The sequence below is a fragment of the Hyalella azteca genome, unplaced genomic scaffold, assembly GCF_000764305.2.
Source record: "Hyalella azteca isolate HAZT.00-mixed unplaced genomic scaffold, Hazt_2.0.2 contig10432, whole genome shotgun sequence".
NCBI classification, from domain to species: domain Eukaryota; kingdom Metazoa; phylum Arthropoda; class Malacostraca; order Amphipoda; family Hyalellidae; genus Hyalella; species Hyalella azteca.
The window spans coordinates 68,866-95,750 of NW_025940474.1; the positions used below are offsets into that span (position 1 = coordinate 68,866).

Sequence of the window (26,885 nt, forward strand, 5' to 3'; positions counted from 1 at the left end):
CAGGAGTACGGTCGGATACAACAGCAACAGCAGTACGGCCACGAGCCGACAGCAACGTAACCAGAATGTAAAGCAACACAGCCAATTCGAAATACAGCCGTTGACAATTTACGGCCATGCTGTACTTGAGATATCTTTCAACACTGCAGCAACTGAACTACAACAGCGGGACGGCTACTCGCAACAATACGGCCGTCATTATAACAGAAGGCCTTCGTGATCAATACGGTCACAGCATAGCAACCATACCGCTCCACGGGATCGCACTACGGATCAACGTGCCATGGACGCTACAGGGTCTCCTAACATCAGATCCCGCCCTGTCATGGACGCGAAAAGGTCTGCTAACATCAGCACACGCCCCCACCATGTCGCCACGCGGTCTTGTTATGCAGGGCAAAATATTAATTATAATTTATAAAATATATACGGGATAAGCTTTTATTCGATCAGCAATACGAGATAGATTTCTAACGAAGTATAGATTATATCTTTGCAAGTTCCGAGTGCTTAAATGATCCGTCCAACAGTTATATGATTAGCGTGATTGCAATGGGGAAAGTTGAAAGACATTCACGGAAATTTTTTTCATTTTCAATTTATTTCAATTGAAGAACTTTCATAGATGAGTTTTCGAAGAAGAAAAATATTTCAATCTATAAATAAAATAATTACTTTAGGCTATGAATCATTATTATTCGTCAGTAATAAGAAAAGTGCTATTTCAAAACGAACATAAAATCGGAAAACAATTGTGTTGTTGCAAACACAGACAGGCGGAATGTAGCACTCGACTCTTACTTCCCAATGAGTTCGCCATTGAATTATCACGTGCATTTATGAACGCATTCATACAATGGTTATTTCATGACCAATCATATGATGAGATTGCAACAAATAAATTACTCATTGAAGGAAATAACACGTTGGTTATTAGATGATTGTATCATCGCCTTTTTAAACCAAACATACGAAGCATTGAATAACAGCAAAGTTTTCTTTCACAAAAGAAAAGTAAACGAGCGAACAAAATTGAATCGACGAATCGGAATCCGTAACTTGGGTTGGTCAGGGTCGCCTGACGCGCCTCAGGGTCGCCTGACGCGCCTCAGGGTCGCCCAACGCGCCTCAGGGTCGCCCAACGCGCCTCAGGGGCGCCCAACGCGCCTCAGGGTCGCTTGACGCGCCTCAGGGTCGCTTGACGCGCCTCAGGGTCGCTTGACGCGCCTCAGGGGCGCCCGACGCGTCTCAGGGGCGCCCGACGCGCCTCAGGGTCGAGCGCTGGGTGCCGCGCTCAGTAGCCTCGGCGCGACGTCGTTCAGTTCCACTGCACGCAGAACAACTAATTAGTGAACTTAACTCAGTGGAATACGCTAATCAATGCACTAGCCAAGTGCTATGAGCTGGCCTAGTGATAGCGTTAGTTTAACTATTGAGCGAGCCCAGTCATTACTCCACCAAATATATATCATTAACTGAATAATCCCCTTATATTAACTCCAATTATAGAGCTACACGGATCTACCTCACATTACTACTGTCATGCCCTGAATTAATCTCACCCTCGACACAAATGTTACCCGAGACCAGGGTTGGTGATTTTTTTGATTTTTTTTTAATCAAAAAAAAACAAATAAAATAAAAAATCAATGATTTTTTTATTTTTTTCATGATTTATTTGATTTTTTTTATTTTTTTCAGCTTTTTTGTCTTTTTGAAGTGTTATTTTTATGTTGCAATTAGCCTACTAACAATAACAGTATATGGATCATAATGGATGGCTAAAAAGGGCACTTATTGCCTTCAATAATGACCAACAGGCCAAGGTGGTGTTTACCACTTAGGGAATTTTGGGTAAACAATTATGGGTAAGTCGATTCATTAGCTTTGTAAAGTTTGTATGGAGTAATGTAATGAGCTAAATATTGACCATTTGACTGGCTTCAATACACAAAAACACTTCAGGAATGCAGATCTTCTAAACATTGTAGTCACATAACAGATAGGTAGCTGATAGCACAGTGCACAACACTATCAATAGATCTACTAGTTTTATGTCCTATAAATCTACCAGACTCTACCCTCTATACACACCGACTAGTAGTGACTGTAGCTGATAGCACAGTGCACAACACTATCAATAGATCTACTAGTTTTATGTCCTATAAATCTACCAGACTCTACCCTCTATATACACTGATTAGTAGTGACTGAGTGACTGACTGCACTGTTCCCATTTAATTCAGACCAATAAACCAATGCTAAACATAAACTGAACGATAACCAAACAAACCTCAAACAACTTGAAAAGAGACTTAAGTTAAGAAAAAAGCTAACATTGTATGAAATAAACATGTGCACAATTCAAATATTTTATATCCATTCACTGCATTTTTTTTATATTTAGTCTTATAATTGTAATTGTTTTGTTTCTAGTTTTAAATTAAAATATATAAAGATTGAAATAAAATAGATTAATTAGAATACTCGTATTAGGGTGGAAAATCTTTCTAATTGCCTAAAAGGTCAGTACAATCTCAACCTCTCAATATACAGGGTGGGGCAGAACCGATTGAGCAGTTTTGAGGTAAAATAAAAGAGTAAAGGAGGTGCATGAAGAAGAAAGTTTATTTTCCTAAAGGTTAGCATAACATACCATTTAGAATATTTATATTTTGAAAAACAATATCTGGAAGATGGGGGCCGTTAGCTGCAACACACTGTTGGAGTCGTTCTCAGAGGACGGAGTAACCGTAACAGTGAATTCCGATCGCTATGCTGCAATGTTGCAAAATTTCTTGCAGCCCATGATGGAAAACATTGTTGAAAATGAAACATTGGGAGACGTGTGATTCCAGCAGGATGGGGCTACAGCTCACACAGCCCGAATGTCACTCAATGTTTTGAAATGCATGTTCCCAGACACTGAGGGGTGATTTACACTGGCCTGTGAGGTCACATGATTTGAGCAGGAGCATTTGCAATTTCTTTCTTTGGGGACATCTAAAAGAGAAGTTCAAAAGTCGCCCTCACACTCTACCACAGTTAAGGGGATGGATTATTGCAGCAGAGGTTATGGCCATACCTCGCCATATGTGTGAACGTGCTGTAGAAAAATTCCAAGAATGACTCCAACAGTGTGATGCAGCTAACAAACCTCATCTTCCTGATATTGTTTTCAAAACAGTATTTTAAATGCTATGTTATGCTAATCTTGAGGAAAATAAACTTTCTTCTTTATGTACCTCCATTACTCTTTTATTTTGCTTCAAAACTGTTCAATCAGTTCTGCCCCACCATGTATAAGCTAGATAACACATTTAAATTGCATATTGTTATCAATATATAACAAATAGTCAAATAGTTAAAGACTTCTTATAGCCTTATAAGAATTAGCTAAGCTGCTAGCTATGTACAATGTATTGCACACTTGATGCCTCTGTACCAAAAAAATTCAATTTATTGGAACCAAATACACACTAAAGGCAACAAGTTTATATACCAATTTGTCATTCATAGTACATTTATACTAAACCATGAATAACAATACCTCAATATAAATTAAAGACTGCCACTCATTATATTTAAATATACGAAAAAATCAACTAAATTGAAAAATAAATAAATCATGAATGTTTTATAAAAAAATCGAGTGATTTAATCACATGATTCAATCATTTTGATTTAATCATTGCCAACCCTGCCCAAGACCCTAATTATAGAGCTACACTGATCTACCTCACATTACTAATGTCATGCCCTGAACTAATCTCACCCTCAACACTAATGTTACCCAAGACCCTAATTATAGAGCTACACGGATCTACCTCACATTACTAATGTCATGCCCTGAACTAATCTCACCCTCAACACTAATGTTACCCAAGACCCTAATTATAGAGCTACACGGATCTACCTCACATTACTAATGTCATGCCCTGAACTAATCTCACCCTCGACACTAATGTTACCCAAGACCACAATTATAGAGCTACACGGATCTACCTCACATAACTAATGTCATGCCCTGAACTAATCTCACCCTCAACACTAATGTTACCCAAGACCACAATTATAGAGCTACACGGATCTACCTCACATAACTAATGTCATGCCCTGAACAAATCTCACCCTCGACACTAATGTAAGACGACCTTCTGGCCCCAGGACACGCACCTTGCAGGGTGGAGCAGTGCGAGGCGGTGAGGGCGTTGATGACGCGGCACCACTGCAGCCCTGGTCCTTCAGGCGTCCCTGCCACGGCCTCCTCCAGCTCCTGTACCTATGGGGTAGAAACAGAAGAAGAAAAAAAATGCAGGAAGTAACATAATTTGCAGACGTTATCTTAACCAGAGTTATTACCCTGAGAAATGGACGACATGCTGCCGAGCAAGATCTGATACTTCGGACTGAGTACCCGGACAACTAACCTTCAAACACAGCTGTGAAAAGCTACAGCCGCACAGTAATAGTTGAAGTCGACTTATTCTCGTTATTTAACGAATAGAAGCGAGAATATTAGAGCACAAGGCGAGAGGGACTCTTCTCTGAAGAGCGTCGTTGCAAATACCTAGTGCCACTCTATCAGACGCCTCAATATTGAACTAAATTTTTCATACATCGAGGGATGATAGTCCATGTATAGAAGGATGACGTACATGCAAGTAAAAGATTATGAAGAATTGCGTAAATGTAGGTAAATAAAAAAATATAACTCAGTACTCACTGCATTGAATGACAGAGAGCGCATTTTCTCGTCGACGAAAACTTGAGGTCACGGACGGACGGACGGACAGACAGACAGACAGACGGACATGGCGAGCACATTAGTGCATTTTTTCTATAAATGAGAAAGTGCGCTAAAAACGCTGATTTCGAGGAAAGACTGACCAGCACAGGACTCAGCAGGTCTTCAGGAAGGCTGGTGTGCAGGTTGGTCTTGACGATGAGATCAGAGCAGGCTGCCGCCGCGGCCTGCAGGCCTCTGCTCAGCTCGCCGGCATCCGTCTCCGTGAACATCGCTCCAGACCTGCACACCAATAATAACACATGGCGCCATAGCAAGGAGGCCGTGTTTAAACAATATATACTATTTTCGTTTGAATACATCACTTTTTAGATTCTTTGGACCCTTATAACTTCTATTCATTGTACACAATTTCGTCAGTAACAACGACCTACCCTAACCAAAAAGTTTATCACGAATCATTTCATTTTGGCAAACAAAAAGACAGACCGAAGCTACATATTCCTCAAATAAATTCTGTATAACCAACACCCTGGCATTAGAGTACGCACGAGGCAAGCGCGTGGACCGCAGCGTGGGTGACGGGGTCGGCGTGGGGGACCCGCACTACCCCCTGGGGGAAGGGCGGAGCGAGACCCACGAAGTTCCCCCGGGGAAGCTCACACGTCAGCTGCGTCAGGAACTCCCACACGCGCGTCATCTTAACCCCACACTCTTCCTGCCACCTGCACCAAAGTTGCCTTTTAGTTATTTTGCACGATAATTTATTGCCACCTGCTACTGGAGACTTGCCGGTTACTTTATATATGATGCCTGATTGCAACCTACCACACGAAGGGTTGACAGTTGGTGAATAGGCGCTGTTTCATGATCTACCATCTAAAATTATTCTAGGCTAGCAAAAATATCTTCAAGTGCCACGAACTTGACGCTGCGCCACCTCCCTGTGAAAATCGCTCTAAGAAACACCATTCGACCCATGGAGCTCACTACCATTGTACTCCTTGATAACATTGCTACCATTACCACAATGACATTGCTACCATTGGTCCCATTGATGTTATTAGGACACGAGGCCTATAAACCATGAGGACATAGGAGTATAGGACCAATAAACCGTAGGAGCGTTGAGATATTACGATTATACAATTAGCGTAAACAATGCCGCTACTGAGAGCGTTCTCCGTGACTAGAGAGACGCTTGGCACTGACCTAGGGGGGAGGGTGTACGCGGGGATGGGCGAGGTGCAGTTGTTGTGGGTGCAGCACTGGAGGGGGCGGGCAGTGCACAACAGGAGGGAAGAGAGGGAGCAGACGATATACCAGACGACACCTTCCCCCAAGTCGGCAGCGCTCGCTTTCGCCCTGATGGCCGCCACCGCCCCATCGTCCATATCTCCCGTCCATTCGACCGTCAATGGCTTGGCGGACGAGAACCTGGAGCCTTTCTTGAGGTAGGGCTTGGGGCTCACAAAGACCACGTGGCTGATGGTGGAGTGTAGCTCGTACTGGCCCGGGACTGGGCCCACGGACGCCCTCGGATCTTCCTGGTCCAAAGGACGCGGCCAGATTGTGGGCAGGCCCGTGGCTGCCGCTGCCACGAAGTGCCGCATCGCCACCTGCCACTCGGACTCGAAGATGGCAGGGGATGAGGCGAGGGATGCAATAGGGGTAACGGAGGGGGCGGGCACCAGGGATGAGGAGGGATGAGGAGCGACTCTGACGTTGCTGAAGCCTCTGATGTTGCTGAGCGAAGCAGAGGCTCGGTGCAGGCGCATCGCCTGCCGCTGCAAGGCAAAGTAGCAGTCGGACACTGCGGTGCTGACCGCGGGGGGGACTGCGGTGCTGACCATGACCACTGGCGTGCTGACCGCGGTGATGCAGTTGGTCAGCAGCTCGGGGAGCTGCAACCCCTCCTTCTCCTCCTCCAGCAGTTGTAGGGGTAGCAGAGGAGCCACCAGGACCAGGTGAGTGGGCGGTAGCTGTACACGTAGCTGAGCTTGCAGCTGCACCAGGCCAGCAAGCAGCTACACAAATAATTCACAATGAGAAGAATTGATTTCATACAAACATTAACCCTAGTATTAATGCTTATGACTATTATGACGATTTAAGTTCTGACGACTGAAAATCTGCCTACTAGAATGCTCGCAACTACAACGCTGATAAGAATACTGAGACAGGCTGGCGGGAGCACCTGTTGCGTGCTGACGGTGGGTGGGGCAGTGAGGTGGCGGGTGGGGGCGATGACGTCCCTGCCGCCCACCAACACCCACACAGCAGAGGCGCCGCCCAGGGCGTCTAATCCAGCCTTCAGCACCAGTGTCCCACACGGCGGAGAGAGCAGCGATGGCACGGTGACCAAGTGAACCTGGTGATTAGGGGGTGTTAGAGGAAAGCACTTGGGCAGTAGGGGGTATATGCCTGGGAAATACGGGGGTTAAAAGAGACCCCTGAGGAATAAGAGGGTTAAAGGACTTAGTCCCACGCCTCGCAGCCTCAGAAACTCACTGGCCTCACGCCTCACCTTATCAATGAAGGCTCCCAGCCCTGCTCTGAGGCTGGGGCGGTGGATGTCGTCAGACACGATCACGACACGCAGTTCAGGGTGGCGCTTCCTCCTGCACACGCGCCTTCACATCATACTTTTGCTAATTTAGCAATATATTTTAAATGTATATGAATGGTTTTCTAATGTATTTTTTACTTAATGAATTTCCTGAATTTACAACCATACATTTTTAAGACGGCTAGGTTTCTTGATCAATAATACAAGGTGACATTTTAGTTATTGTCTTGGTGCGGCAATAATGTTTGATGGAACCACACGACAATTATATTAATGAACCTGATAATAACATCAATGAAATTTATAATATTATTCATAATATCAATTAATAAACCAAATATTAATAATAAACAACAATACTATTAACATACAGTAACACACGTCAACAAACAAGACCAAACACAACACACAACAGTTCTCAACATACCTGCAGTACATGGGCCAGTCTAGCTGCTGGTTGAGCAGAGCGCGATGTACAGGCACTCCCAGTAACTGGTTAAGCTGCTTCCTGCAACACAGTATACAGTGACTGTATGCAGCATACAGCGATGTACAGGCACTCCCAGTAACTGGTTAAGCTGCTTCCTGCAACACAGTATACAGTGACTGCATGCAGCATACAGCGATGTACAGACGCCCAGTAACTGACATACGGTACTGAATGTGTGTTAGTCATTATCAGTGCAATAAGAACGAACTGGTGGGTTAGTGCATTTTATAAGGAATATTTATTTCAGATGCCTTCGTTCTTTATTTTGCAGTGATAATTTTACCTGGCAATATTATTTACTTTTTCCTCACCAAAGAGTAAGTTTTAACACCGTCTGGATGGAAAAATATTAATAGTCTACAAATAATTCCACCCTCCATCAAATACAAGCATTATCCCCTCAACTGCAGCCCCGTCTCAAATATCCACACAAAAAATACCCCGTCAGAGTCAAAAATATTTTCGTGGGTACAATTGACATGACTCTGTGGAATTTTGCATGCACCTGCAGCGCTTTTATTGACGCAGGCCAGGAAATTCATAGAACTTTGATAAACTAAGGAACTAGATAGCATAATTCAACACAGAATATTATCGATCTGATTGTTCGATGAGCAATTAGTGCTAGGCTTTGCAAAGTAATAGACATTCTCGCCAAGCCTGAGACGGTCAAAGGAAACTCAGAAAAATATATGAATGGGTCATACTATACAGATTGTGACACACGATATATTTGGATGAAATAAATCTCATTTCTCTGGGCGTAAGAACCAGACATCGGAAGAGGCGATAAGGTGAGTATTGCAATTGCTTATTGAAAGGATGTGTGCGTCATCTGTGGAGAAAATAATGCAAGAAATCACCAGAAATGGGGAGAGTATCACCTATGGTAGGGAGGATCACACCTATGGTAGGGAGAATGTCATCAATGGTAGGGAGAGTGTCACCTATGGCAGGGAAAATGTCACCTATGTTAGGGGGAATGTTACCTATGGTAGGGAGAATGTCACCTATGGTAGGAAATATGTTACCTGTGGTAGGGAGAATGTCACCTATGGTAGGAACCTATGGTAGGGAGAGTGTCACCTATGGTAGGGAGAATGTCACCTATGGTAGGGAGAATGTCACCTATGGTAGGGAGAATGTTACCTATGGTAGGGAGAGTGTCACCTGTGGTAGTGAGAGTGTCACCTACGGTAGGGAGAATGTTACCTATGGTAGGGAGAGTGCAAGTGGAAGCGCAGCCCCGGCATGTCGAGCTGGGTGGGGGTTTTGTTCCCCCCGGGGGAGCACAGTAGACAAATGAACCCCCTCGTGTCCCCCTCTCCACCCCCCGCCCCCGACGTGGTCTTGATCACCTTGAAGGCGATGAGGCAGGACAGGTAATCTGCACACACACGTTGTAACGTCAACACACGCTGCGTCAACCAGAAATTTAAAAGTAAAGAATACACCATACAAATAAAACAAAGCTTTATAGAAAACGATTCGTAGTCCACCTCCATCAGTTAGTGAACAACTGCATTGCCACGCAATTTTCAATAAACCAAGTATTTTAGGTCGCCAGGATAATTTTGGACTTGCATCTTCGGCTTCAGTACCATCACAGTACTAAAAATTAGTGATACTTGGTACATATAGCGATGCACTTTTAGCGCTTATGTCTGCAATCCTGATCCATTATGCCTTGGCAAAAACGAGTATCAGTGCAATGATCGTTTCATTTTTAGATTGTCGACCTGATGATGGAGCCGGACTAAGAAACGTTTTCAATATCGATATGCCGAATTTGCTCGGCGTTTTCTTTGTTTTAAATTCCTTGTAAACTTGCGATGTAAGCAGACTGATAACATAAAAGGTATGTGTCAAAATTGTGTCACTATTTGGACACACTATCCAAACTAATGACGTTAATCAACGTTACTTCAACGTCAGATGCCTGATGGGAACATGACCTGGCACTTGCATCACAGTCCCATTCATTTTTCTGAGTGTGCGTGGCAGAGAGGGAATGAAAATTATCACCTTTTTTGATGGGCACGAAGACTTTGGGCGCTGCAGTTCCGGTCAGCACCGACTTCTTGTTGTTCTTTCCTGCAGTTTTGTTGTTGTCTTCGTTATTATCGTCGGCCAGGCTGCCTGTGTTCTTCGTGTCTTTGTTGTCGTTGTTCTTGTTGCGCAGGAAGCGGCGGACGGCGTGGACGTGGCGGCGGGTGTAGGCGTGGGCGTCTGCCGCCACCGCCGCCCCCACCGTTGCCCCACCGCATGCCACGCACGTGTACTCCTCCTGCTGAGGAAGACGGGGTTTGTGAGGGGGAAGACGGGAGGTAACAGCCGTTTGAAGTGGATGACAGCTCCAGAAAATAATTAGTGTTATTCCCACTACACGACGCCTCAATGACTAGTTTCTGCGTGACTTCCCTCCGCTCTCTTCCTCGCCGCGGCAGGCAACTCACCATTGCATTGAAAAGGGACACACGAATCGCTTCGCGAATTTCAAGGATACACCCTCAACACAGCCGACATCGGCGCATTGCAAGGATACAGTCCCAACACAGCCGACATCGGCGCATTGCAAGGATACAGTCCCAACACAGCCGACATCGGCGCATTGCAAGGATACAGTCCCAACACAGCCGACATCGGCCAATTGCAAGGATACAGTCCCAACACAGCCGACATCGGCCAATTGCAAGGATACAGTCCCAACACAGACATCGGCCAATTGCAAGGATACAGTCCCAACACAGCCGACATCGGCCAATTGCAAGGATACAGTCCCAACACAGCCGACATCGGCCAATTGCAAGGATACAGTCCCAACACAGACATCGGCCAATTGCAAGGATACAGTCCCAACACAACCGACATCGGCACATTGCAAGGATACAGTCCCAACACAGACATCGGCCAATTGCAAGGATACAGCCCCAACACAGCCGACATCGGCGCATTGCAAGGATACAGCCCCAACACAGCCGACATCGGCCAATTGCAAGGATACAGCCCCAACACAGCCGACATCGGCGTTGCAGGCAGAGATTGAAATAATCAAGAATAATTGATAAATACCGGTAGTAGAATTTATCAATTAATATTGCGATAAAACAAGAAATCAAGATCTAGTTATAGAGGAAGTTGATTAATGCTATACAGCTGACCTGACCACTGCAGCTGTACACGGAGTAGACGCAGGTGGCAACCGCCTGCGTGATGACGTCAGGCAGGTCCTCCCTGGACACCTCCTCCACCTCCACGCCCCCCCACGGCACTAGCGCCCCCTGAAATAAGCATATATTCCTCATAACATTCACTCGTATTCACTTGAATGTTAACTCCCACCAAGAGCTAACCGTTCATCACCTCAGCCATCCATAACCTCAGCCCTTCATCACCTCAGGCCTTCATCACCTCAGCCATTCATCACCTCAGCCATTCATCACCTCAGCCCTTCATCACCTCAGCCATTCATCACCTCAGCCCTTCATCACCTCAGCCCTTCATCACCTCAGGCCTTCATCACCTCAGCCATTCATCACCTCAGCCTTCATCACCTCAGCCCTTCATCACCTCAGGCCTTCATCACCTCAGCCATTCATCACCTCAGCCCTTCATCANGTAACTTACCGTTCAGGATGGTGCACATGTAACCCCAGCAGTAACTTACCGTTCAGGATGGTGCACATGTAACCCCAGCAGTAACTTACCGTTCAGGATGGTGCACATGTAACCCCAGCAGTAACTTACCGTTCAGGATGGTGCACATGTAACCCCAGCAGTAACTTACCGTTCAGGATGGTGCACATGTAACCCCAGCAGTAACTTACCGTTCAGGATGGTGCACATGTAACCCCAGCAGTAACTTACCGTTCAGGATGGTGCACATGTAACCCCAGCAGTAACTTACCGTTCAGGATGGTGCACATGCTGTCTCTTATACACATCTAGATGTGTATAAGAGACAGATGCTATACAGCTGACCTGACCACTGCAGCTGTACACGGAGTAGACGCAGGTGGCAACCGCCTGCGTGATGACGTCAGGCAGGTCCTCCCTGGACACCTCCTCCACCTCCACGCCCCCCCACGGCACTAGCGCCCCCTGAAATAAGCATATATTCCTCATAACATTCACTCGTATTCACTTGAATGTTAACTCCCACCAAGAGCTAACCGTTCATCACCTCAGCCATCCATAACCTCAGCCCTTCATCACCTCAGGCCTTCATCACTTCAGCCCTTCATCACCTCAGCCCTTCATCACCTCAGCCATCCATCACCCCAGCCCTTCATCACCCCAGCCCTTCATCACCACATCCACTACTCACCTTGCGCCTAATCAAGGACTGCACTGCCCCAATAGCAGCACTCAGGGCGCGGGTGTGGCTGAGGTGGACGACAGCACGGGACTCCCCCAGCAGCTCCATATCCCCTAAGGGAGCCAGGTCCACAATGCCCATATTTTCCTCTTCCACCTCACCCGTCAGGAATGTCTTCCCTTTCAAAAGGCCCTCTTCCTTAGAAAGGTCTTCCCTCTTCACTGACTTAATGTTCCCCAGAAGGGTAGCCGCCACGTCCTCCTGGCTGGGTCCCCGTGTGGGGGAGAAAGTCTCCTCCAGGTGACGCAGTTGCTGGGGGCTGAGATCCCCAGATTTTTCCACTAACGGAGTAGATCCTGCCTTGACCGTCTCTAGAAATAAAAAAAATCTCTGTTAGCGACCCAAATCATTACGGGTTTATGAACTTTGAGCATAATCATACAGTTTCATTATAGGGGAAAGGGTTACTTTAGCTACCGGTACCATTCACCGTGCAGGAGGAGGTACAATGTAGCTCCAGCAGTAACTTACCGTGCAGGATGGTGCACATGTAACCCCAGCAGTAACTTACCGTGCAGGATCTGTCTCTTATACACATCTAGATGTGTATAAGAGACAGGTACTCACTGCATTGAATGACAGAGAGCGCATTTTCTCGTCGACGAAAACTTGAGGTCACGGACGGACAGACGGACAGACAGACAGACAGGCGGACATGGCGAGCACAATAGTGCATTTTTTCCATAAATGAGAAAATGNCAGCAACTCACCGTGCAGCAGAGGGCACGTGTAGCCCCAGCAGCAACTCACCGTGCAGCAGAGGGCACGTGTAGCCCCAGCAGCAACTCACCGTGCAGCAGAGGGCACGTGTAGCCCCCCAGCAGCAACTCACCGTGCAGCAGAGGGCACGTGTAGCCCCCCAGCAGCCACGTGTTGCACGCGAAGGCGTTGTAGAGGCTCACGGACACCGCGGCCACCGAAGCTAAGCTTGCCGCGGCCGACGCGTTCATCTGTAACGTCAAATATAAACACTTAGATCTCATCTTATTTTCAATTATTCACTTACTTTAACTCTCTAACATTGATGCCCTTGATGCCCATGTCATAACATATGAATAGTTTAGTATTCATAAAAATATTATTCAATTTCTCCCAAAGCCATCACTTTCGCATGATTATTATCGAAGTGCTTCACGTTAGGCATCGCAAATTTAATCAATGCAATAAAGTTTTCATGCACAATCAGAAAAGAGAGTGAAGCTCGTGGTGGAAAGCAGAAGAATAGGCCAAACGCGGCACGGCAACTCGCAGGTTGGTCTCCGTGAAGAAAAGGCGCTAAGCCGGAAGGATATGGCCCTTGACAGCTTCAATATAGATATGAATAAGAATATATCGTTAGAATGGAATGATACTGACGACGTTGGTGAGGACTTGGGCGACCTTATCTCCCGTCAGGTGGAGGGGGGCGAGGGGAGCGAACACCACCTCGCTGTTGTGGCTCTGTGCCTTCACGCCACTCCTGTGGGGGAGGAAAGTTACCGTGTGACTCAGAGTACCGTGTGACTGCAACGCAAGGAACACGAGTTACCGTGTACAACGTTTAACGTGATCATAATTCAGGGACATGAGAATTTTGGCATGTGTTCCGGACAAGATGGGACAAAGTATTAGATTATCCCAGGGAGCTGTATGGAAGAAGGCTGTGATGGGATGACCTGGAAGTTATTATTATTATTCTACAAAGCATCTATAGTGGCGACTGGTTCAAACGAACATCGAGGGCATGCCACACATAACATTAATTGCTAGCGAAAAATAAATAAACACATGAAAGGATGACAACGGATAAAATGACAAAGCACTTGATTCATAGGCTCTACGATATGGCTCCGTTTTTAGGCGTTGACGAAACACCTGAAACGAAGGAGCGCAAGTAACGGAAGCCGGCAGACTGTTCCATGTTCTGGCGGCGGCGACCGGGAACGCTGTCGCAGACGGAATATAGACATGTAGTTGGTACGACGAGGTCCTCTGTTGACGACGAGCGCAATCATCTTCTAGAAGGCAGATCTGACACGCGCTGCAGACATTCCATGAGATTAGGAGGCGCCAGACTATGAAGGCATCGGAACGTCAGAACAGCGACCTTGAACTGCGTGCGCTGCTGAATAAGCAGCCAGTGAAGATCAGACAATATCAGCGTCACACGGTCGAATTTTTGCTTATTGCACAGAGTCAAGCAGCAGCTTTCATTACGGATTGCAGTTTATCAAGTGCCGTGGTTGGAAGTCCATAAAGTATGGCATTACTATAGTCTAATCTGGTCAGAACGAGCGCCATCACGAGGGCGGAGCACTACCACCAACTGCGAACGCAGCATGACGAACTCGTTGCCCATGCGAACAGTGTTGGCCAGAAGCTGATGCTGGCGCCGAGCAGTCGCGAACCAAATAAAGTCGTTTTTTCTGCATTGAGCTAAAGCCGGTTGGAGCGCATCCAGTCTGAGATGGCGTCCATGCAGACAGACAGTCGATCTTGCAACCCTGCGGCATTAGCCGGTGCACAGTAGCTTTGGGTGTTGTCACTAAACACATGCGGATTCAAACTATGTGAATCGATTATATGCAATACGTCGACGGTATATAAAGGGAAAAGGCTAGAGCCGAGAACTGATCCCTGTGTTATGCAGCAAGTGACCAACGATGGCATAAAAGAAGAGTTCCCGCGTCGAACGCATTGGAATCTATTGCTGAGATAGAACCCGAACCACAGCAGCACTGTGCCTGGCAGGCCGAATAAATACGTCAAGTCGACGCAACAAAGTGGAGTGGTCGGCCGTGTCAAATGCGGCCGACAGGTTGAGTAAAACTAGTGCCGCAATGTCGCCACGGTCTACTGAGCGCAGAATGAATGAACGCACCTTCAGCACAGCGGTTTCCGCCGAGTGGAGATGATGGTATGCAGACTGGAGACGAGGCATGAGACCGGACTGCTGAAGATGGTTGTTCAGCTGTCGGGCCACAACGCGTACCAGGAGTTGTGGTCGACAGGTTAGTGATGGGTCGATATGATTTGGGATTGGAAGCATCAAGGTCTGGTTTTTCTAAAAGAGGCGCAATGTAAGCTGATTTGAAGTTCATCGGAATAACACCATCAGTGAGGCAGCGGTTGAAATGTTCGGAAAGAAAAGGTGCTAGGGTTACAACATTCTCCTTAAGTGATGATGTCGGCAGCTGGCACACTGCTTGCTAGGCAACGCGCGCACTGCAGCGATGACGTCGTCAGCTGTGACGCGAGTGAATTCTTGGAGCACGCAGTTGATCAGGAACGGCGCAAATGATGCCGGCGGAGCATCGGCCGACGACGCTCGCAAAGCAGAAATTTTGTCTTCAAAAACAGCATGGAATTCCTCCACGCTTACGTCACCCCAAGCCTCTGTCTGAAATTTCCCTACGAGCTTATCCAGCAAACGCCATAGCGCTCGAGGATCGCTGCGTTGCGCGTTGGCTCTCTGGCGCCAAAATGACTCTCTTTCAGAACAAAGATCGACATAATTGCGCCGCGCATCTCACCAAGTGGAGGTCACAGCATGAGCAGCAGCAGGACTGCTGCGTCTGTTCACCCGGTATACAGCCGGGCAAACAGACGCTTCAAGACTTGACATTCATCGTCGAAGTTGTTTTGTTCAATGTGAGCCATAAAAGTCCTTAATTCGGGGACCATGACATGATCACAAGGAAACAATAGTGTCATGAATAAATGTTATAAGATTGTAAAGTTGCAATGATTTTGGGCTTGCATGAAGTTAATCACGTGGGTTATATGCCAGGGAGGGGAGACAGGAGAGTGGCTGAGAGTGAGTACTTGAGGTTGAGCACCTGAAGGTGGGCGCTCGAGAGTGAGGGCTTGAAGTTGAGTACCTAAGGGTGGGTGCCAAGAGTGAGCGCCTGCTGTTGGGTGCCTAGCTGAAGGTGAGCGCCAGCTGGAGGGTACCTGATGGTGAGGGCGCCGTGCACGAGGTGCCGAAGTAGCAGGCGCAGCAGAGGCAGGTCCCCGTCAGGAGCGTTGTCCAGCGACCCAGCAGGGAACTTGGGAGCTCTGGCGAGCAGCGCCTGGTCTGCTGACGACACAGACCCGTGGTCTGCTACCACCTGTGGGGGAGGCAGTCGTTACTTGGGGGGGGGGGTGTGATGAGAGACGGTAACGGTGCAGGGGTTATTGGGGGCGGGATGGCGGACGCTATAGACAAGGTATAAATTTAACACTAATTCTCACCTCCTTCAGGACCTGCATGCAGGATCGCACTTTCTTCTTGCGCGATGTCGGCGGAGTGACGGTCGGTCGCTCCTCCCCCCGACCCTGCGGGGCGCCTGCCTCCCCAACCTGCAGCGCAGAGAGCTGTTAGTGACAGATTACATGGCCATGAAATTGACAACATTTTTATTCATCATTGGCGGTGAATAACTTTTGTGTCAATTTTCTGAAGCAGAGTGATAATTCCTCGTCAAATTGAGCGCTAAATGAATATTGTTCACATAAAAGTGGATAAGTTGCAGTGGATATTCCTCAGAGAGCAGAGTCCCTCAGCAGCAAATCATCACTTGAACGTCGCAGCAATGTAGCGAGCAACGCTAGCAATAGGTATCCTTGTCCCTAAATAAGCAGCCGTCAACACTTATTATGATCATAATGGCCAGAACTTCCATGGCGCCCATATAAGCACATTTATCCAAGCAAGTTTCACGGTGAAACTCCTGATTAAATATCATGGCACGGTTAAACCGGAGTAACTTTAGAGCAACAAGAAGACCAGATAAGAAACTTACTGCAACAGGAAAAAAGTGGTTCGTTAGTAGGGCTTATTTCCAAGGTAAACTTGAGGCGGATCATATTGAAGCTTCCTGACAGTAAAATAACTCATTCGATGTGATTTTAACTGCCTTAGAAGTCTGTAAATATTTACTGTCGGCATATTCCCGAGTGTGATAGATGAGTCATGAGGACACACCTTTAGGGCATCCCGGGGCGCGACGAGGGCGTGGATCCCAGCGAAGACCCAGGCTAAAGAGGGCGCAACCACAAAGAGGTTGTTGTCCTCCTGCAGGAGGGGGAGCTGCATCAGGAGCTCCAGAGCCTTGTGGGGGGTGGCAATATGGTCCCTCACCACGTGGGGTACAACGGGCACTCGGTGGGGAACGGTAGCCGCAACTTTGGGAGTAGAGCCTTCAGCACCCCCAGCAGTCTGTTGGTTATGACAAACACCGTCACTGCTTCGGTGTAGGAGCATGAACGTTGATTTCAACACGTAACACTTACATTTATCTAGTTATTTTGTAGGAGATGAGGTATTCATTGACCTGCACACTTACAACAATAATATCAGATTAGCAACATCATAACTCGCATCATTGCATAGCTCGTCACATCATGGCACCATTGCAATGTCACCATAACATACCATCACTACAGCATTACACAGCAACATCATCACCACGTGAACACAACATTACCACAATCTCAATATGAGCTCACTTCGCTGTCACTGAGAGCGAGGGCAGCGAGATCTGTCTCGAGCTGGGCGAGGGGCGAGGTCTCGCTGTCTCCACACGACCTGCCGAGGAGGGCGACGGTGGACGCCTCGTCTACCACGAGGACGACCCTGGACGGCTGGACGCCGTCAGGAAACACGCCGCGGGGGCGGGGCGATGACAAGCCCTTGGCCTCTCGCCCTTTGGGCGGCGCAATGCGCGTCGCCATAAGCCGTCCCGTCTGAGGTAAGTAAGACATTATTACTTGATTACACCTGCAATTAGTATAATATTGATACTGTATTACACCTGCAATTAGTATAATATTGATACTGTATTACACCTGCGATTAGTATAATATTGATACTGTATTACACCTGCATATAGCACAATATTGTTACTGTATTACACCTGTAAATAGTACAATCTTGTTACTCTATTGCACCTGCGATTAGTACAATATTGATACTGTATTACACCTGCATATAGTACAATATTGTTACTGTATTACACAAGTCTGCGATTAGTATAATATTACTTTCTTACTCCCATCATCAAAATATAAAACATGAATGCTTATCACGTCAGTATAATATCAATGAACTCTTATCACTGAAACGAGAGAACCAGTTAACAATTTGAATATGAAGAAGTTCTCATGCATAGATTCCGCATGGCCGATCTACGCCAGAGAGTAATAAGGGGTCACTGTGTATCAAATCATGAGCTGGGGTTGCGCTGCTAAAAGTTGAGTCAGCCAAACACCGATGGCTTTACAAGCTTAATCCACAAACCACAGACGAGGAATTGCTACGTGTACTAGGGCCGCTACATCATCAGCTGAAGGCATCAGCTTGCCCAACTCAGGGCATCAGCTTGCTCAACTTAAGGCATCAGCTTTCCCAGCTGAGGGCAATTGCACAGTAGTAAAGCTCCAAGCATGGCCTTACAACAGCAGATGGTACACTAAGGTGACGCATTAGCGGGGTATATTACTGCTCAGTCCAATACAATTACCATAAGGCAGGGTTCGGATTGCAGGACAAAATTTAACTTCAAACACGGTCTTGGGACCTTTCCAAGTTTTGGGTGAGGTGAGAAATACGGTAATGGAGAGGGTAAAGCAAGTTTAGCCGAGAACTCCTTACCTGGATCGGTGCCCCCCGCATTCGGATGGGGTTGCTGGTCCGCCCTCGAGTCACAACCCTGGGACCCACTGCAGGGCCAGCACGGCGAGGTGGGGGCACAGGAGCAAGGAGAGCAGGCGTGTAGTTCTGAATGGAGGGCTTGTGTGTGACGTACACAACCACTTTGCCCTTGACCTGTACAGGTACATGACATTGCACATGCATGACATGTGAGATACCGTAAAATGGGGTAACTTAGACCGGCGAGATAACTTAGACCACTTTTCGTTTTTTCAACAAAAACCCCCACAACTCAAAAACTATTTGACATAGAAAAATTTTGTCAATGGGCATTAAAGGCCTAATACTGAGGCTACATAACACAATAGAAAGATTTGAAAAGTTTGCATATCTAATAGGTTAAAAAATTAAAAATGTGACCCACAAAAAAAAAGCTACCTATTATTTGAAGCCTGTCAGAGTACCCCCTCCAAATTTTTTATTTTTTGGTTAAATAACTCCAGGTTTTGATGCATTGTAGTAGAACTCTTCTAGTTACATATGCAAATGACAAATTTTAGGAAAGTGTCATAGTTAAAGTTACCCCAAGAGCTGGGGTAACAAAGACCATCACTTTTTTTAAAATTACATAAAGACTATGAGAGGCAGGAGCCAGCAATTTATGGTGAGTGAAGCTAAAGTATAGACCTGTATTTTGCATGTTTCAATTCAAGTTTAATTCAGCTAGTAAAAAAATGGCATCATTTATAAAAAAAGTGTTCTAAGTTACCCCATTTTACGGTAAGCAAGACAACTTTGTCCTATACCTACAAACCTACGTACATGCCCAACTCGCCCCACACAGGGGGAAATGCACTCCCAGAGGCTGAGGGTTGGAATTCCATAAATAGGAATTCCTATTTACGAAGAGGCCAGCCATTGCTGGAACTTCACTCATGGGTAGGTAACTAATCAGAGGCAGGAACTGAGCCCAAACCAGAGGCAGAGACTGAGCCCCAACCAGAGGCAGGGACTGAGCTCCAACCAGAGGCAGGGGCTGAGCCCCAACCAGAGGCAGGGGCTGAGCCCCAACCAGAGGCAGGGGCTGATCCCAACCAGAGGCAGGAGTATAGCCCCAACCAGAGGCAGGGGCTGTGGTCTCTGACACCCACCATGATGGGGCTGAGGCGCTCAACGCAGGCACGCAGCAGCTCTAGGCTGGGGAAGACCAGGGCCAAGTTGTGTTCGTCCAGCCTGGGGGAGAGGGGGACATTTGTTTCATTTGTACGTCACATGACGACAGGTGGGCGTTTCACACATATTGTCCAGTGTATTGTATGCTAATTGCTTGTATGCTTGCACAGTATGCAATTCAAACTGACGTACGTACTGTATATAATGATATTGTCTCAGGCCACAATGTTAAGGCTGGATCAAATGTTAGCATACCGTTCAGCTCACAATGAATGAATACCACAATAACAATCCTGTCAAAAAGTATACCTTTTGATATCTTCAATATCCTGTACTAATTGTATTTTCAAACTCAGGCCTGAAGTAACAAATGATAATACATCATGCTATAGAGAGACACAACATTAATTTGTAATAGGTACCCAGGGTTGGCGATTTTTTTGATTTTTAAAAAAAAAATCAAAAAAAATCAAAAATCAATGATTTTTTTTATTTTTTCATAATTTCTTGATTTATTTGATTCTTTTGATTTTTTCAGTTTTTTTGTCTTTTTGAGGTGTTATTTTTTATGTTGCAATTAGCCTACTAACAATAACAGTATATGGATCATAATGGATGGCTAAAAAGGGCACTTATTGCCTTCAATAATGCCAACAGGCCAAGGTGGTGTTTACCACTTAGGGATTTTTGGGTAAACAATTATTGATAAGTCTATTCATTAGCTTTGTAAAGTTTGTATGGAGCAAGGTAATGAGCTAAATATTGACCATTTAACTGGCTTCAATACACAAAAACACTTCAGGAATGCAGATCTTCTAAACATTGAAAGTCACATAACAGATAGGTAGCTGATAGCACAGTGCACAGCACTATCAATAGATCTACTAGTTTTATGTCCTATAAATCTACCAGACTCTACCCTCTATACACACCGACTAGTAGTGACTGAGTGACTGACTGCACTGTTCCCATTCAATTCAGACCAATAAACCAATACTAAACATAAACTGAACAATAACCAAACAAACCTCATACGACTTGCAACGAGACTTAAGTTATGAGAAAATCTAACACTGTTTGAAATAAACATGTGCACAATTAAAATATTTTATATCCATTCACTGCATTTAATTATTTTATATATAGTATTGTAATTGTTTTGTTTCTAGTTTTAAATTCACATATATAAAGATTGAATTTAAATATTTTAATTAGAATACGTCCTCATATTAGGGTGGAAAATCTTTCTAATTGCCTAAAAGGTCAATACAATCTCAACCTCTCAATATACAGGGTATTTGAGGTAAAATAAAAGAGTAATGGAGGTACATAAATAAGAAAGTTTATTTTCCTAGAGGTTAGCATAACATACCATTTAGAATACTTATGTTTTGAAAACAATATCTGGAAGATGGGGGCTGTTAGCTGCAACACACTGTTGGAGTGAGTAACCATGACAGTGAATTCCGATTGCTATGCTGCAAAATTTCTTGCAGCCCAGGATGGAAAACATTGTTGAAAATGAAACATTGGGAGACGTGTGGTTCCAACAGGATGGGGCTACAGCTCACACAGCCCGAATGTCACTCAATGTTTTGAAACGTATGTTTCCCGGACGTCTGGTGTCTCTGAGGGATGATTTAACAGTGGCCTGCAAGGTCACCTGATTTGAGCATTTGCTATTTCTTTCTTTGGGGACATCTAGAAGAAAAGGGTTCAGAAGTCGCCCTCACACCCTACCACAGCTAAGGAAATGGATTGTTGCAGCAGAGCCTCAGAGGTTATGGCCATATCTCGCCATATGTGTGAACGTGCTGTAGGAAACTTCCGAGAACAACTCCAACAGTGTGATGCTGCTAACAAACCCCATCTTCTTGATATTGTTTTCAAAACATAAGTATTTTAAATGGTATGTTATGCTAATCTTGAGGAAAATAAACTTTTTTCTTTGTGTAGGTACCTCCATTACTCTTATATTTTGCCTCAAAACTGTTCAATCAGTACTGTCCCACCCTGTATAAGCTAGCTAACACATTTAAATTGTATATTGTAATCGATATATAACAAATAGTCAAATAGTAGACTACTTATAGCCTTATAAGAATTAGCTAAGCTGCTAGCTACGTACAATGTATTGCACTCTTGATGCCTCTGTACCAAAAACATTCCATTTGTTGGAACCTAATACACCCTAAAGGCAACAATTTATATACCAATTTGTCATTTACATTTATACTAAACATGAATAACAATACCTCAATATAAATTAAAGACTGCCACTCAATATTTTTAAGTATATGAATAAATCAAAAAAATCGAAAAAATCAAAAAAATCATGATTTTTTTTTACAAAAAAAATCAAGTGATTTAATAACATGATTTAATCATTTTGATTTAATCATTGCCAACCCTGTAGGTACCACTACAATACCTCATAGTCATGTAGACAAAAGTATTAAAATTGAACTTTTATCCTAGGACTTTTTTATTTGCACGCACAACTTGGCATTTCACAGTCAGCACAACAAATGCAGCCTCTCTGCCACGCAGGCAAGGTGTCATCACGAGCAACACAAGCTGAGTCATACAATTAATAATATACATTTAAAAATTATTTTTCAAAGACAACACTTCTAAAGAATTCAGTGTCTCCAATGTTAAAGATGTACAATGAATGTCTCATTTTATTTTTGAATAAAAAAATTAATTTTTAAATTTTTTAATATATAACTTTTTTCAAAATTGTTTATTCTGTCAATTGATTCGTGCATTGCCTCCGACTTCACACAAGTGTGCAAAATTTCAGATCAATTGGACAGATAAAAGTGTGTCAAATATCAATTATAAGATTTGTAGCTGACAAAATTATTTTCTTAATTTTTAAATATTGGAAAAAAAATTTTATTCTGAAAATTATTTATTTTGTCATTTGATTCATGAATTGTCTCCAACTTTATGCAAGTGTGCAAAATTTCAGATCGATAGGATAAGTAGAAGTGTATTAAATTTCGATTACAAGATTTGTAGCAGACAGACAGACAAACAAGAAGTGAAGTTAGAGAGAAATGTTGTAAAAAGAACGCCAATACTACCCCAAAAGCCCCATTCCAGAGTGCAGAGGCACCCCTCACCCCAGCACCACGGCTGCCCCCAAATGAAGTAAGCCACCCCACACCTTGAGTGCAGAACCACGTCTGGCCCTCGGTGCAGCAGGCGAGTGCGCACCAGATGGTTCAGGTACGTGATCACAAACAGGCCAGATTTGCCCTCCTTCAGGTTGTGGATGCCAAGGTACCCCAACACCCCCTGCGGCAGGAGGAGTTTAGTGGGTCACATGACCTCGTCTTAAAGAGATTTTTATCATAAGAAGTGTGCAGTACAGAGAGAAGTGTGCGGTATTGGGTGTGCGGCGCAGAGAGGAAATTTAGGTATTCACTGCGATAGATTTGTGCATTGTTTTTTAAAGAGAATTTAGGTCTGCACCAATGACAGGATTTTTCATCCACCAAGGGACGCTCACCCCCATTGTAGCACCAAAGGCAGGCTGCAGAGAAGGCTCCTGCCAGGCATTCCTACTGGAGTCGAAAGCATAGGGGCCTGGAGCATCATTCCTGCAAATGAATCAAATGACAATAAAGTATGCTGAAGAGAAGTGCTATCAAAAAAATATAAGATAATTATTGAGTATTTTTATTTGAATTGCATGACTTTCTGCATGAATGAAACTAAAATCTAAATTAATGAAATAATGTTATGATAAAAAAGGCATCATAGTTAGATGTTAGAAAACGTTCAAGCAAGAAATACTCACCCCCAGGCAATTGGAGAGTTCCTGACACGAGCATCAGCCTGTGCCCAGAAGCCTCTTGGCTGAGAGGACCTGTAACCACCTCCCATGAGGGGGGAGCAGCTGTCACCAGCTGGTGCCTGGTGAGAGCGGCTGAAGAAATCACCAGCACTGGCTCTGTACATGCCATTACTGTTGTCAGAGCGGCCATGAGTGTCAAAACGACTTTTGCTTTCAAAGCGCACATTGCCATCAAAGCAGCCACTATTGTTGAAGCGACCACTGCCATCAAAGCAACCATTGCCATCAAAGCGGGCATTGCTATCAAAGCGACTGCTGCCATTGAAGCGACTGCTACCATCAAAGCGACTATTGCTGTCATAGCAACTGTTGCCATCAAAGCGGTTACTATCAAAACGGCTGTTTCCATCAAACCGGCTGTTGTTATCAAAACAGCCATTGCTGCCCGAGACGTTGCCACCAAAACGACTGTTGCCATTGTAGCGGTTGTTGCCGTGTGGAGCACTGTATAGAAATGTCAGTCAATCATCTGGTCAAAGTGAAAATATTTTTTTGGTATAAAAATTTATCCATACCAGCAATTTTTTCAAAGATAATTTTCAAACAAGGTATAAGCAATACTATTTAATAAATGTTAAAGTGGCTGTAGATAAATCAGCTTCACCCACCTACGGCTGTTGCTGTTACTGCCACTGCTGTAGGTGCTGAGCATGAGGCTGTTAGGGCTGTCAAATGTCCGGTCTATAAAAGAGCGGCTGTTGAAGTGGGCGTCATTACTGCCACCGCCATTGAAGCGGCTGCCAAGAAGGGAGTTGCTAGCCAGGCCATCAGGGCTGATGAAGCCTCCCTGAGCATTGACACGGCGGCGACTGCTGTTGTGGCCGTTCATGTCTGCACAAAATCACTGTATCAAACAAATATCCTGAAGCAATAGTATTTCTTTAGTATATCTAATCTTAAGAACCTGCAAAACACATTGAATGCCTTCAAAAATCAAATGTGTCCTTATCAGATAAATATAAGTCAAGATACTGCTAAGTCACTATATATAAATACATAGTTATGACCCCTCCTTAGGAGCTAAATAAATTGGTTATCAAGGCATGAGATAACTTCAGAAATTGTCTTAGAAAATTTATTATTGGCTATTATAGGCTCAAGAAGTTCCAGCTCGTGTATATGCAAAAAGCAAAAGAGCATAAAAAAGTGAATTTAGTACAGTTTGTTCATTTCCAGTATTTTGTTCTTGACAAGGTTGCCATTAAGACCATAAATTTGTATTTACATTTCTCAACCCTATCAGATTCAGTTGAAAAGCACTAAATCAAACCTAGAAAAACTGGCCTAACTTTGTGAGATCTTGTACATAGTTGTCATGTCTCTACTACAGGAGCTACTGAAGAAAGTATTGGCAGCTTTGGAGCAATGCTGTGCCAAGAGACAAGAGCATTTGAAGTACATGTGCAGATTGATTGGTCAATGCTTCTCAACAAGATTAAAATTTGTAATACAAATAAATTATACCAACATTATTATTGGCAACATATATATATATATATATATATATATATATATAAGGATTCTCATATCTTCATCTTATTGCATGACATTATGAATCCTATATGAATTTTTTTAATTAGTTTAAAAGAGAGACTTGAATGACCTTGCTCATAATTTAGGTATAAACATGTACTAGTGCCCAAAAAAGAAGTAATCAAAAATATCATTAAAAATAATGTGTGGGTTACTTTTATACAACACAGCTCTTTAACTTCACTGCTTGTTGCTTGTCTGTGACAGTCTGTCTGCTAGGCTACTCCTACTCTGCTTTACTCTGCTACAAATCTTATACTCAATAATATTTAACTTATTTCCACCACCACCAGACTCTACCTGTTCAATCTGAAATTTTGCACACTTGCATAAAGTTAGAGACAATGCATGAATCAATTGACATAGCCTAATAAGTAATTTTGAAAATTTGAAATTTTTTATATATAAAAAATAAATTTTTTTACTATTTGAAAATAAAATTTGGAATTCATCGTACATGTGTAACACTAACATCAGAGCCACTGGATTCTTTAGAAGTTTTGTTCTAGATATAAATTTTTAAATGCATAGGTAGGAAAAACACCGTAGGATTTTATTATTATTATTTGTATTTTCATTTATACACTATTTTCTAGGTCAATTTTTATTCATTATTCAAATTGTACCTACTAATAAAATAGGGAAATCACAAGTTGAACTGGAAAACTAAGCAAATTTCAAGTCATATGATATAATGATAGAAGCAGGCTGGAAGTGTCAAGTAGCAAGGTACCTAAAAATGCTAATAATTTATAATAGAAGATGCCTAATTACTAATTAGGCTAGTTAGGCTAACTGTTTCCAGTGGATCAGTAGTTTAGTTATAGACTTTATAGTCAAGTAAGTCAACTGATCAATAAAATGGCAGAGAATTTAACTGCTGTCTTGTGTCTTCGAAAGACTAGGTACGGAGTACTCATTTATTTGATAACCGTCATCTAATATTCTAATATCTACCTATGTACGTAAACGTAGTAGCCTAACATAACCTACGCAGGTAGTCTAGCCTTCTACTTTGCTAGGTAGGTACCTACTGCATGTCGTGGCAGTTGGCACTTGTCGATTAGCGTTTGCCAACTGCCATTGATTGATATTCCCTAAAAAACCCTCATTCTCGAAAAATTTTATTATGTTATACCTTAAAAGTACCGTAGAATTGACCTCAAGTCAATAACGTCAAGACGAGGAGATTATTTTTCAATCCCTCAATTAACGCCGAGCTTGCCGGTAGAACGCTGTCAGACACCCACCTATTGTTGTAGCCAGCTGCGCATGCCTGTCTGAAATAGCATATTAACATGGAAATTTTCAAATGATCATGCCGGTAGTGATCTAAGTGACGAAGATTATATTTTCAACGTGTTTTCTTAAGATGAACTGGATATGTAAGTTTATCACAACTAATTGTCGAAACTAGAAAATTCATAGTAGATGGTTTCATATCATGGTATTATTTAGGTTGAGTTGGTTATAGTAGCCGCACATATTGCTGACTGCTAGACCGTCATCAC

At 44.1% G+C, this 26,885-nt stretch overlaps 1 protein-coding gene across 1 annotated transcript; it reads right to left on the minus strand.

Moving 5' to 3' along the window:
• Window positions 1–578: 578 nt before the first annotated feature.
• LOC108677465 lies at window positions 579–26,649 on the minus strand. Its single transcript, XM_047882422.1, has 25 exons — window positions 26,625–26,649; window positions 24,450–24,672; window positions 23,785–24,285; window positions 23,494–23,584; window positions 23,149–23,279; window positions 19,952–20,033; window positions 18,801–18,974; window positions 17,657–17,893; window positions 17,133–17,366; window positions 16,400–16,522; window positions 16,118–16,275; window positions 13,541–13,643; window positions 13,017–13,134; window positions 12,134–12,495; window positions 11,788–11,907; window positions 9,832–10,096; window positions 9,019–9,193; window positions 7,744–7,824; window positions 7,275–7,368; window positions 6,945–7,118; window positions 5,960–6,774; window positions 5,299–5,472; window positions 4,891–5,029; window positions 4,177–4,282; window positions 579–1,327 (listed from the first exon to the last, which is right to left on the minus strand). Exons 2-25 carry the CDS (start codon window positions 24,668–24,670, stop codon window positions 1,269–1,271), a joined length of 4,737 nt encoding a protein of 1,578 aa, XP_047738378.1. The 5' UTR covers window positions 24,671–24,672; window positions 26,625–26,649; the 3' UTR covers window positions 579–1,268.
• Window positions 26,650–26,885: the final 236 nt, after the last annotated feature.

Bases quoted from the DNA above. Each gene is read 5' to 3' on its own strand.
- LOC108677465 (XM_047882422.1), bottom strand. From the start codon at position 24,670: ATGAACGGCCACAACAGCAGTCGCCGCCGTGTCAATGCTCAGGGAGGC. The intron at 7,825-9,018 runs GTAACATTCTCC...ACTGTGTTGCAG, and splicing joins TTGCACTCTCCCTACCATAG to GAAGCAGCTTAACCAGTTAC. The intron at 1,328-4,176 runs GTGCGTGTCCTG...TTCTGCGTGCAG, and splicing joins GCACTGCTCCACCCTGCAAG to TGGAACTGAACGACGTCGCG.